General features: G+C 37.6%; 1 protein-coding gene across 1 annotated transcript in view; it reads right to left on the reverse strand.

Annotated features, from left to right (window-relative positions):
• The window catches only part of SNRK (SNF related kinase), a 50,622-nt gene that overhangs the window by 16,761 nt on the left and 20,500 nt on the right, over positions 1–13,361 (reverse strand). Inside the window, exon 2 of the mRNA XM_072412356.1 lies at positions 6,219–6,911. Coding sequence (XP_072268457.1) covers positions 6,219–6,807 — 589 coding nt within the window. The 5' untranslated portion in view covers positions 6,808–6,911. The remainder of the gene's footprint in view (positions 1–6,218; positions 6,912–13,361) is intronic.

Here is a 13,361-nt window from a genome sequence, read left to right on the forward strand (position 1 = left end):
AAGCTGTTCTTCCTAGAACCTGTGTGCTTTAATATTAGCACATTAGGGAATCCTGCACAAATACCCTGAGTGGACACTAGAACTTTAGTTGCCATCTCTGTAGAGTAGTTGGATTTGTAAAGAAAAAGGTTAGTACTCTGAGGTATTCAATGGTTTTTCTTAAATAAAAGCCTATGAAACAATCCCAACAAGTTTTAAAGCCATTTACCTTGTCAAAAGGGTCTTTCTGGTTGCTCAAACAATTTGATTATTGTTTTTTATGATTTGTCATTAAATGAGTAATGACGTATACCAGAGTACAAGGTTTCCCTTCATACTGATGGACAAGTCACATCTGTGAGGACAAAGCTGAAACATCCATGGGCATTGTAGCAAAAGCAAGTTAGCTACAAAACATAAGAGTCCTAATGTCCAACATTTACTACAACACATATGCATACAAAGCTTGCACATGAAGCATAACTCAGTTGTAGACCTTAGTTTGAAGTCCAGGGCCCACTGCAGCTGTGAGCAAATATCCAGAGGTCTAAAAAGGCAAGAAACAATTTTTAGGCTGTTTGCAATTCCATATTCACTATACTTCACAGTACAAAGGAGTATTATTTTCTGTGTCCAATTCAGACTTCAGATCGGAGGCAAGCCCCCTCACATAAGCATACATTTATAAAGTCTATATGCCAACCAAATGCAATGGTACATGAAATAATTTTTTGTCTACCTAGACTGAATTATGATTCGTCTAGCTAAGGTTGGCTACATTAATTTTCTGCAGCAATTACCTTAGCATTTTGTTTACTGGCTGTGGGGTCCTTTTTACCAGTACCACTGCCCAATCTGCTTGAGAAATGGATGTCCAAAATGTAAAACATTTGTCCTAAGTATGTCTAATCAAACATTACAATAAAGTTTAGGCATAACGGCAAAAAGCTTCTGGAAACTGACCAGAACATTAGAATTGGTTGTACCATAACTGGTCATCATGCAAAAATGTATTTATTTAGTCTTAACTTAGGAGCCCATGTGCAAAAATCCATGCAAGAGAAAGAGAGCAATAGCGAGAATGAGAGATAAAGAGAGAAATAATGAGATGAGAGAACGAGAAAGAACGAGAGGGAGAGAGCAAGAGAGCATAAAAAAAGTAAATAACATTGTTCTGAAAGATGAGGAGCCAATTGTGAAAATAGAATGGTAAGGCACTATATATCACAACCTGAGAGGGACATGAGAAGCTGGATCTACAAATCCCTTGGATCCCTGGACACAATCTTACATCCCCATTTCTATTATACAGTGTTCAACCCAGAATTTTTTAAGCTGGGTGGCAAGAAATTGTAGGTGGGTGACAGTCCCCTGTATTGTGACCTAACTTATCAGTAACCACCCAAAAACAGCCGGATGGATACTGAAAAGTGCTGGAAGGTGCGCCCAGCTAAAAGGGGCTGAAGAGAACACTTATACCTTATCTCTCGTAATGTCCCAGCAGTTATTCTATCCAACCCATAACAACTATTGCTTTGGTTAATGCTAAATTTTACTTGGCTATGCAAATAAAATTTGATAGAACACAAGATTCTAAAACAATCACTATGAAGTAATGCCACAAGGTATGATTGGAGCAGCAAATTACCTCCAGTAAATATTACCCCTTAATCTATATCAACAAAGTTATTGCAGCTTTAGAATCGTCCTCGGCACCAGGACTTACACTACACAGGTGAAGCTTTTGCTGTATGAAGATAACCTCTTATTCTCGTCACCGACAAAGAGGTCTACAAAACCGCCTGGAAAAGCTGAAGAAACACAGTACAACCTGGGCACTAGCTATTAACCCAAAGAAAACAAAAATCATGGTGTTCCAATAGCACAAAACAAACCAAGAATCCTTGTTCTCTGTAATGTATGGAACCCCGTCACCAAGCCCAACACGACTCCAGCCCAACAGGTATATTCCATATTCAAGCAACTCCAGCCTTAGTTACTATCTCAATAAAGTCTTACTGTCCAGCAGACACCACATCCAACTGCACAGACTGCAACAATATGCCAAATAATAGAGAAATATTTCAGAGAAATAGAAACACAACTACAAACAAGAGGAAGGAATCAGTGATGGAAATTTGTAATTCACCAGTGACTAAGAGATATTTACAAACTAGAGACCATTAGATCCCTTATATTGTCCCTCATAATTAAAACCCATCATTAGGAGACATACTTAAGTGAGCAACATAGAAAACAAGATGATAGTAAAAACCAGCTGGAAAAAAATTAGATTTAAAAACACTAAAGAATTAAGAAAAAACTAAGGAGCTGTGTAATTTTATCTTGAAACCAAGCCTTGCATATTTTACGGTTATAATATAGATATGAATATATAGTCAATACAAACAATAATGATGTGGCACATCAATAAAGTACAAGAGGGCAAGCTGCAGAGCATCAGGTAAGAAAAGGAAGGTTCTCCATAAATTATAGGTAGGGAGGTCTAAAGATAAGAGATAGTTAATGTCATACAACATTCCATTTTGTACAACATATATCGTACAGTTTATAATGTGTAAAGCCTTAGAAACTGACATTTTCATAAAATTCATATAAATGGTCTGTAACACCGTCTGCATAAATAGCTACAAGACTATAACATATTTCACTCTTTGAGAAGCCAGAACAAAAAAGTTTAATTTAAAATTAATGAATCTGTATAGCCAGAAAGCTTTATAAGAATGGCTCTCTCAATGATAGCCTCTAATGTTCCTATTCTAAATATAGCACCTAATTCTTCACATCTGTTTTCAGAATGTTGAAAATGTAATTTAGATAAAGCCTGAATGGAAAACCAAGGAAGCTATTAGAAGAGTGCTATCCTTATAATAGGGGAGGAATTCATGTAGGCTCTTTATTCCTGCAAATAAAGATTGCGTGAATATAGTGATATTACAAGTCATAAGTTATGTGTTTGCCTGAGCTTTCAGAGTACCATACAGGATCTAATGAGTGTACTGAACAAAGAGATTAGGTAAGCGATCTTATTATTTTATTGCCACCCATTTCTTAGCCTCAGGGATCTCTTTAACCCATAAACGGTTTTGAAACTGAATGTAGAATGTGGAGTGGCAAAGACTAAAGTCAGGTTCACCTTTCAATTAAGGAAAATGAGCTTTAAATGTAATATCAAGCCAGGCTTGCTTAGACAGGAGCTCATATAAAGGTAGTTACAAGTGCAAAAAGTGTGCATGGTGTGTATAGTATATATTAGATGTATTAGATCAGTGGTCCCAAACCTTTTGGAGCTTGCAGACCACTAAATGCACGGACCCAGGGCCGTGCATGCGCGGGAAGCTGGGTGTCACTTAAAGGAGAAGAAACTTCCCCCAGGGTGACATCATGATGCCAGAACTGCTCACTCTCCAATCCAGAGACACAAGCCGCCCACCGCCCTGAGCCTGCCATGCGTACGGGAGACAGTTCTGGCCGATGCACCACCTGTCAGACGACCTGTATTAGATTACATGAAGTATATACCGTAGATTAGCCATTATGAATGGTAGTCATTGGGAAGAATGACCATTACATTGCTGGCCAGTGGGAAGAATGTCACCCTTACAGATAGCCAAAAAGATCATTAGTGTCAGATACACCGACCAGAGAGGCACAAATTGCACATTGGAACTCTAGCAACCTCTGGAGGAACCCTGGTTGAGAAACGCTGCTGTTTGAATTATTGTGCCAAGTTGTAATGTAATATTCAACCATAAAAATAACCTGTAGTAAATATTGGAAGAGTACTGTATCCTATCTGCTGCAAACACAGGACATCAATACATTGATCATAGGTCTCACTCCTTGACATAGACTTCGGAATCCACCAGCCTAACCACAACATCTTTAACTGGACAACACATTACCCAGCTGACATTAGCAGCAGGCAAAGGAAGAGGAATCCCTACAGAACTTTAAAAGTGATGGATTTAGGGACTATATGTGAGTAGGGGTTTATGGCAGAAGGAGGACAGTACAATATATTGGGCATACACCATCAGGTTAGGTATATATTCATATCTTGCATTTGTAGAGATCAGATCTAACACTGCAAAGATACCTAGAAGCCTGAAGACACAATTTCCAGAACAAAGCACACACATACCAATGTGATCATTTCAGATGATATCAGTTAATGTAGCACATGCAGCGGCCGTTGTCACGGCAACAAATGATGTCAGTCTCCTTACATTAGCAGTGAGCACAGAAAAGTCATGCAAAGCAGACAGAAAAATATTAATGTACAGCAATAGTTTTTCTGCATTTCCTTATCTAGGCTCTGCTCCAATAGACAATGAACTGCACTTGCTAAAGAGAAAGCCAAGAAAGCAATTACATTTACAGGGGCTCTAATAAGTGATACATAAATGAGGAATAAATATGTTTTCACGATAAAAAAAACTAACAAAATGTTCATTATACTCCTATGAAAGGTTTTAAATTTGCATGATTGCTGCATTATTTGGAAGTTGGCTGACAAAATGGGCAAGTAGCTTGAATTGCAATGCCAAGACACAACAAATTGAAAGCCATTTAATAAACGCAATTTTAAGTAATTTTGTTTTTCTTCATGCAGGAAAGAAGCAAGCAAGTTTCAGAAGCAGCAAACACAACATAATAAAAGACATCCAATAAAAGCAAGTAATAAATCTGTTTAGTTGTCATTTTGCTTTTCTTCATGAAAAAAGCAGTTTCAATAGCAACAATCGTATTCATTAAATAAAGCAGGAGATCGGCAATTCAATGGTGGCTTTTGCATGTTTTCCTTTGACTATAGCATAGTGACACTGAACTCAACGCCTGTACAACATTCCATAGAATGAAGCCAAGGTATCAATGAAAACTTTTGTGATTTCAGCCACACACAAGACAAAAGCAAAGTATGGGGGCCAAAATTAATTTATGTACATTGATAAACCTGTACGGTGATCTGCTGGTAGCAAAATATTGCTGGCCTCCATGTCATCACAGGGTTTTTTTTTTAACCAAAAATTTAAAAGGCCTTCTAGTGTCAATTTTCTGTATAAATATATACTTCAATCAATTGGTATATAAAGGTATGGCTATCAATACATAATGTTATGATATATATTAGTGGTCGCCAACTTTTTCTGACCCACGGACCACTAAATGCACGTAACCCGTGACACAACCCACCCACTGTCCTCAGCCTGCGATGGGAGAGTGGGTGGGTTGTGTCTATACACGGGGGACATGGTCCATGGCTCTGGTCAGTGCGCCCCCTCAGAGGGATTCTTCTCCTTCCATTTTCTTGAGCAATTTATTTAATGCTCAACTAAAGGCAAAATTCTAGAGCATTGGTGAATTGTCAGTTTTATGGTTCAAATGATTCAGCCGATGAGTGGTTCATCAGATGTGACCAAGTGACAGTAGGCAGAACAATAGAGGCCAGACTACATTTCCCTGAATTCTTACATGACAGTGGAAACCATGTGTCTAGATGAGGAGAGGCAGGACTAATAGGAACTAATATAGAACTAACAAGCTGTGTGGATAAGTGCTCATCTACAGCAGAGTCCAGCTACAAAATGGGTTTCAAATCCAAAAGGTAATACTTATTTACACTTTTCTGCAAGATTGGTTTAAGGATTTGCCTTGGAAAAGTTTGCTGTGTTGGGCTTTAAACATTCCATTACATAAACGGTTTTCCCCAGCTTGATTTGTCATATTGCAGTGGCACCGATCATAGGATTACAGTAGGAGCACCCATCCCCTTAGCAATCCAGCAGTGGAAAGCTATAACAATGCATTTGTCAGTATTAACAGACCCAGATCTAGGAAGAGTTTGCAAGGAAATGTTCCACCAAACAAGACATAAGGAATAATTCCTGCAGCCTGCTCCTAGTTTATTAGTTAGCATCATGACACATGATTCATTTGACAATAGTAGGTAAAGTGATTGAAACATACTGAAAACAAAAAATCCTGATGGTGCAAATTGGAAAAAAATGGCTTCCTTCAATGAAAAGATACAGCATACCATTTAACAATCTAAGATGAGCCCACTACTTCACTGGGAAATAGTGAAACAGTGCAGATATACTTTGAACAGAAAAGGGGTACATACCTACATAGAGGAATAATTTTTAACTAATCATCTCAATACAAGCATAAAAAAAATAAAAAGAATAAAAAAAGGTGATTGTGTAAATACCTACCTACTGCAGGAGCATCATATTCATCCCCAAGAAGTATTTCTGGAGCAGAGTAAGCTAATGATCCGCAGCTTGTGGTCAGCTTTTTCCCAGGCTGAAACTTGTTGCTAAAGCCAAAATCTGTGAGTTTCACCAGTCCCTGTTTTTCGAAGAATACAACATTCTCTGGTTTGAGGTCCCTGTGTACCACATGTAACTTATGACAGTAGGATATCGCATGCACAATCTGAGCAAAGTATTTCTTGGCCAGGTCCTCACTGAGGCCCTCCTCATGCTTCATTATGTAATCATACATATCGCCTCCATCGCCAAGTTCCAGAATAAGATACAATTTGGTCTGTGTGTCAATCACTTCATACAGACGAACTATGTTGGGGTGTTGAACCAGTTTCATGCATCGGACTTCTTGGAAAAGATGTCCAGTAGCTAAGGAGTCTAATTTGGTCTTGTCGATGACTTTCACAGCTACCTTTTCACCTGTAAAGACATGACGAGCAAGTTTGACGACTGCAAAATGTCCTCGGCCCAAGGTCTTATCCAGATCATAAAGTCCAGCAATCTTCCCATCATATCCTCTCTTGAAACCAGCCATGCTGTTAAAGACACCCACGTCCTCAGATTGGAATATTCAGTTGACTTTCATAACAGAATATCAGATGCCAACAAGGAATGCATTTTCATTGCCGTTATGCACATCTGAATAAAAAGAGGAGAGAAAAAAACATCAATATAAACCAACACAAACAAAAATGGTATGTTAAATACATAAAATTGGTGACCATGCAAATCAGTAATGCAAATGAAGACACATTACGCTATTCAGAAAATAGTACAGTGCTCAAACCATAAATCCTTTTTAAGCTGGTCGGGAAGAATTGATAGGTGGGTGGAAGCCCTTAAATTGTGATCCAACTCATCAACCCAACCACCCAAAAGCAGACGGGTGGTAGCTAAAAAGTGTCGGGTGAAAAGGGGGTAGGGAGAACACTGCTAGTAAGTGTGTATCTTATGGAACGTAGAGACACTACAATTTAATGTTTGTTGACCCTGAGTGTGTATATAATTTCATAATGAAACATCTAACCTAACTAAACTATGGAGAGAAAAAAATAACCCTGTGGCCAGCTAAATAGAAAAGCTACCTCTTTGTTTCTATTGCCTCTAATGCTGGACTTTCTGAACACAGAATCTTGGAAGATTTGGAGAAAATCTAATCGGTTTTGTTAAAGTCAAATACAACTAAAGCAATCTGCCAATAGGTAGCAGTATAACCAACAGTTGGAGAAACAGAAAAGGGGAGCAGCAATAATACAAACCCCCATCCCTGGGGCTCAGTCAGCACTGGCATTTCTACGTTTCACTCCTTCTCCTTATAACTATGGATATTTATTCAAATTAAAAAATTATAACATGCAAATGCTACATTACTTTCTACTCATTTAACTTGGTAAGGGAAATGCATTTAATTAAAATCACATTAGAATATTCATGTAACCTAATAAATGGCAACTTTGAATACATCCAAAAATAGTACCAAAACAAACTAGGAAAAGCATTTTATTACTACACATGTAAAACAAAACAATTGTATAAAACAGTTTATACAAATAACACGTTTCATTTGATGGTGTAGGTCTCTTTCTGAAAGGTACAATCTGTACCCGCCAAGAAAACAAAGACAGAGATTCTATTTTCATCAATGCCTGTCTGTTCTTCTACAACAGGTTTGGCCATTCAGGATGATCTCCTATCACGTAATAATTTCTAATGTTCTATTATGTTCAAATAAAATTATTTGTCATAAATGGCCATATTTTACCTAAAAGGAAAAAAAAAGTTTTATAAAAAATCGTTTAATATTTGAAGATCTATACAAATAATACACAGTTGTGGTCTGGCAGTGTGCATCTCACACATTTCAGGGATGTTCTTTGTTTTAGAAAGCAAGAAGGTAAACTTTGCTATGATTTGTAGGTCAATCATTAGCTAAGGATCTCCTATGATGCATTTTTTCTTCTTTTTACAAGCCAGTAAAGTTCTCCCCTACTGGTTATATGCAAGCTAAATACGCAACATAATGCTAAACATACATTCTGGTGCTGTACAAGCCTAACATTACTGAATAAAATACACCAAGATTCCCTTAAACCCTTATTATTTCACCCACCAATCCATATCCCTCTCCCTCTATTGTGTGCTACTTTCCCCAACTCAAGCTGCATACACACCTGCAATTATTGTCGTTGGAAAGGATTGTGAAAGATCCTTTCCAACGACAAAAGACTGCACATGCATGAACGAGTGCTGTACATATAGCACCGTTCAGCTCTACGGAGAGGGGAGGCAGAGATCAATGGAGCGGCACTCCGCTGGGCGCTCTCCCTCTTGCATTAGGATCGTTTGTCGTCTATCATCCGTGGATCCGCCAGGACGGTCGTTCGAACGTGGGCACCGTACACACGCCTGATTCTCGCCCGATATCAGCCCTGAGCCAATTAATGGGCAAGAACCATTGGATGTGTGTACATAGCTTTAGATTATAAACTTTTCTGAGAAGGGTCCTCTCCTCCTTTTTTATTTGGGCCTAATTTATTTAAGTTCTCCAAGGCTGGATAAGATATCATAAGTGAAGCTGGGTGATCCAGAAAACCTGCAATAGATCTGGTCCAGGATTGAAAACATTTGCTAACAAATAGCAAATTACTTTTAAGAAATCCATTCCAGGTTTGCTGGACCACCAAGGTTCACTGATAAAAGTGTATTCTGTCCAGCCTTGGAGAGCTTTAATAAATCAGACCCATTGCTGGTATCTATCTGTCATTTCCAACCCCTTTTTAACGTACAGGGCTGTGTAATTTGTTGCCTTTATATAAATACTGTTTAATATTAATAATAATTTATGTGACCAAAGCAAATGAAGCTTGAATCTTAAAAACAATATTCATGCATTAATTGTCATTAACAAACTGCATGTGATAATTTGAATTAGAAAATGTAGAAACCTGATGCACGGGACACTAATCCGAGTGGCTTCACAAAAGAGTGAATGTTTGGAACCCTGTGGGTTAACTTTTATGAGCTGCAGAACAGGGAGAATGTTTGCAGACTGCTGACACATAAAGGCAACTGACTTAAGAATTCATATCATCCTGTTTAACTGCTATTTTTACATTAGCTTCATTCTTCAAGAGTCACTCTATCTTTGCCAAGAGTGGGTGGACATCAAACATTCACAGGAAGAGCTAATATATATATTTAGGCGTTTCAATGTACAAATGACAAAAATATATACTTCCTAAGCAAAAAAAGGAACCAATACTCAAAACACAGCTACAACATTACATTGTGTAATTCTAAACCACGTCACACACAACATAATTATATTTTTATCACTCATTTATATCTTTCAACCCTATAAAAGCAATATTATATACAATTTCATTAAAAGACACTTGGCTTAGATACTGTTTTACTTTACAAAACTAGAAAACTAAACCACTCTCCCAACCCATTTATCCATATTTCCAAGCAAAATATGTAAAAAGTCATGCAAATTGATAAAAAACAAAATGCAATAGTCAACATCAGAAAAATATCAGCTTACCAATGTCGAATCAATAAACGAATTTCACACAATCAAATGATAACCTAGACTTGGAGTTCCCACTTTTCTTAGGACATGTACATGTGTTTTGGTTTGTAAAAGAAAAATGTTGCACAGAGGTCACTTTTGATTATATATTCCAATAATAATCAGATCTGCTGTTCTGCTTCAATGCATTTTTTCATAAAATCACATCCCCCGAATGTCCACACCAGAACAGCAAGTCTAGCAAACCAACAACTTCACCAGAGCTCCCAAGAAAAAAAAATGTATACGTATGAATGTACAGTATACGCTACTCATCCTATTCAAATTCAACAACTGGCTAAAAGTATCAGGACAACATTATAAATATTTTTTTTAAAAATCCTATTTAGTGAATAACAAAGGTACAATCTCATGCAGACTATTATTAATAAACAGGATATATATAGTGCCCACATATTACGCAGCGCTGTACATTAAATAGGGTTGCAAATGACAGACAGATACAGACAGTGACACAGGAGGAGAGCTTACAATCTAGGAGGTGGGGGAAGTAACACACAATAGAAGGGGAGATATGTAGCACTGGAGGTAGTGAGGGTTTGAGAAGACAGAAGAAGAAAGGTAAGCAAGTTTGAAAAGATGGGTTCTGAGTGCGTTTTTAAATTAGGAGAATAAAGGAGCAAGCCAAGGACGAGGAAGACCATTCCAGAGAGTTGGGGCAGCTCTAGAAAAGTCTTGGAGCCGTGTGTATAATGAGGTTATGAGTGAAGAAGTCAGTAGTAAGTCATTGGAGGAGCAAAGAGAGTATTATAGGGGAGTATTTTTTTACCAGGTCAGAAATGTAAGGGACAAGAACTGTGGAGGGATTTGAAGGCGAAGCACAGGAACTTGAATTTGATTCTAAGGTGAAAAGGAAGTCAATGAAGAGAACTACAGAGAGAGGCAGCAGAAGAGGAGCAGTGGGAAGGATGGATGAGACTGGCTGCAGCATTCATAATAGATTGTAAAGTAGAGAGTCGGGTTAGTAGAATACTATTTGTATGCATAAAATATATAACACAGAACATTTGTCAAGAGCATTAGCAACTTTAAATAAACAAAAAGGAAATAATTGCTAAATTATATCATGTATCATGTCAAGAAAACAGCCTACAGGAAGGATGCATGTTATCTTTGATCCTTCAAGCTTTACATTTGGCCATTTTTAAATCCATCATCAGCTATAAACCCTAAATATCACCTTTTAGGCTTTAGGATCAATGCAGAGAAGAGTGCTCTGGAACCACAAATATACAGAATGTGGAAACTGATGTTTGGGGACATAAATTATTTGCTTCTGGTCTAGAAACAACCACAAAAAACATTCTTCTATACACATTTGTGTTATTTTAGAGTGGGGGTGAAACAGATGTCAGTGCTGCAATAAATAAAAGGACATATGGCGGAGATAAACTAAATAAACACATGAGAACAGATAGATGGTCAGTAAGTGTATTTTTGTTATAAAGGGATACTGGCAGCTGATGACAATACACTAGGGACATACATGCAATCTTCAAATTGATTAAAATATTTATTTTGCAGATCTAGTACAAAAGCTTTACAAACATACGTACACAAGCAGTCAGCAAACAGTTTATTCTTTACTGGATTCACCAAGTAACACCATCAAGTAACCCACATACTGTACATCACATTGAACAAGAGCTATGTTACATCTATAGCTATTCCTAAAAATACTAATGTGGCAAATCTGTAGGAACAAATGGATCATTTTTAATGAAGCTCAGATTTAAAAGGCCATCATTTTGACAGATGAAGAGAGTGATGAGGTATTTAGGAATGTCTATTGCAGAAAGTAGATTGCCTGTTCCTTTTTGCAATAAAGCTCTGCTTGGTCGCAGATTTTTAAAGTGGAATTTCTGTTCTGCTTTAATGATGTGCATACTTCTGTTGAAATAAAAGGTATCATTCTTCTTCTTCTTATTATTATTATTATTATTATTATTATTATTATTAATAAACAGAATTTATATAGCGCCAACATATTACGCATCACTGTACATTAAATAGGGGTTGCAAATGAATACAGACAGTGACACAGGAGGAGAGGACCCTGTCCCGAAGAGCTTACAATCTAGGTATTGTTCCTGTGCTGCCAATTTAAAACTGACTTTATGTATTTATTTATTTTTATGTTTTAACCACCACTGTACTCTATTAATTGGTTTCACTTTTACCCTCACAGATCAGTTAATAAGCTTGTTATCACAAATAACTGCTCACATACAACTTCATGGAACATTACATAGTTTACTTTGTTCGCCTTTTACCTTTTAAGGAATTGATGCAAAAAAAAAGTTATCATTAAGATCTGTATAGTACTGTAAATTATACAAAAAAAGAAATCATGATATCCGAAAGCCTTAACAAAAAACTGGGATATTAACCGGAGTTATAATGAATCAGCTTCCAATACAAACTTTCACAAGCAGCTATAAATGCAAATGAATAAAATAAACTCCCAAGGGCAGTGTGGTCTTGTCACTGTGAGAATGCATTTTCAATAAAATTACCTGCCTGCCACCTATACATTTTTCTTTAGGTATGGGGAGACAGAAAGAATATCCCACATCCGCATTCAGGCAGTAAATGTACCTCGCTGTGTAGACATTGCCAGTCCGGTGACAATATAGCACTGGAATCCCCAAGTCTCTGCCCTCTTACCAGGTCTTGCCAGAGCAGGATCCAGAATGTGGAGTTACAGATGTCTTTTGTAACTGTAGCCTGCTTGGTATGGAGTCTCCCAATAACTCCACAGGACCCCATGGGACCCAGTACATTTTCTGATGCTTCTTCAGGTCAAATGAAGTTGTAAAGACCACATATAAGCCCTGCAGAGTCTCATAGTTTAAATCTGGATCTCTTAGTATGGCCTTCCTCTGGTACAAATGGTGGCACGATTACTTTTTCCCCTAATATTGCACCAGCTAGCTCAATATAAAGATATCTCTGGGAACTCTGATCTACAGGTCTTGATACCAGCCTTGCCTAGTAGATCTGATTAAGAGGTCTTGATTGCATGGCTCTACTAACAGGACATAACCAAGAACATTGATGAACAAGACGGTGTAGCGGTGACAATTAGTTTTGCAGTAAGAGTTTCTCAGTTAGAAAAGGACAGAGACTTTTACTATTAACAGCTGGTTTTCTTACAATAAACCATAAATGACTCTGAGAACAGACATGAAGAAATCATATTTTTCTATGTGGCATTCCTTAGAACACTGGCTCTGATTCCCTGTGTGACAGTATTCAGTGTTCTCCCCAGCCCCTTTTAGCCGGGCTTACCACCCAGCATTTTTCGGTGACCACCCAGCTGTTTTTGGGTGGTTACTAAAGAGTTGGGCCATAATACAGGGGCTTCCACCCACCTGCAATTTCTTGCCACCCGGCTTAAAAAGAATTTCTGGGTTCAACAGTGGTATTAGTATGTACTTATAGTCTTTACAGTGTGTATGTCTTGAGATTTGTTGTCAATGTAATGTTCAAAA

The sequence above is a fragment of the Pyxicephalus adspersus genome, chromosome 5 (genome assembly GCF_032062135.1).
Source record: "Pyxicephalus adspersus chromosome 5, UCB_Pads_2.0, whole genome shotgun sequence".
Lineage (NCBI taxonomy): Eukaryota > Metazoa > Chordata > Amphibia > Anura > Pyxicephalidae > Pyxicephalus > Pyxicephalus adspersus.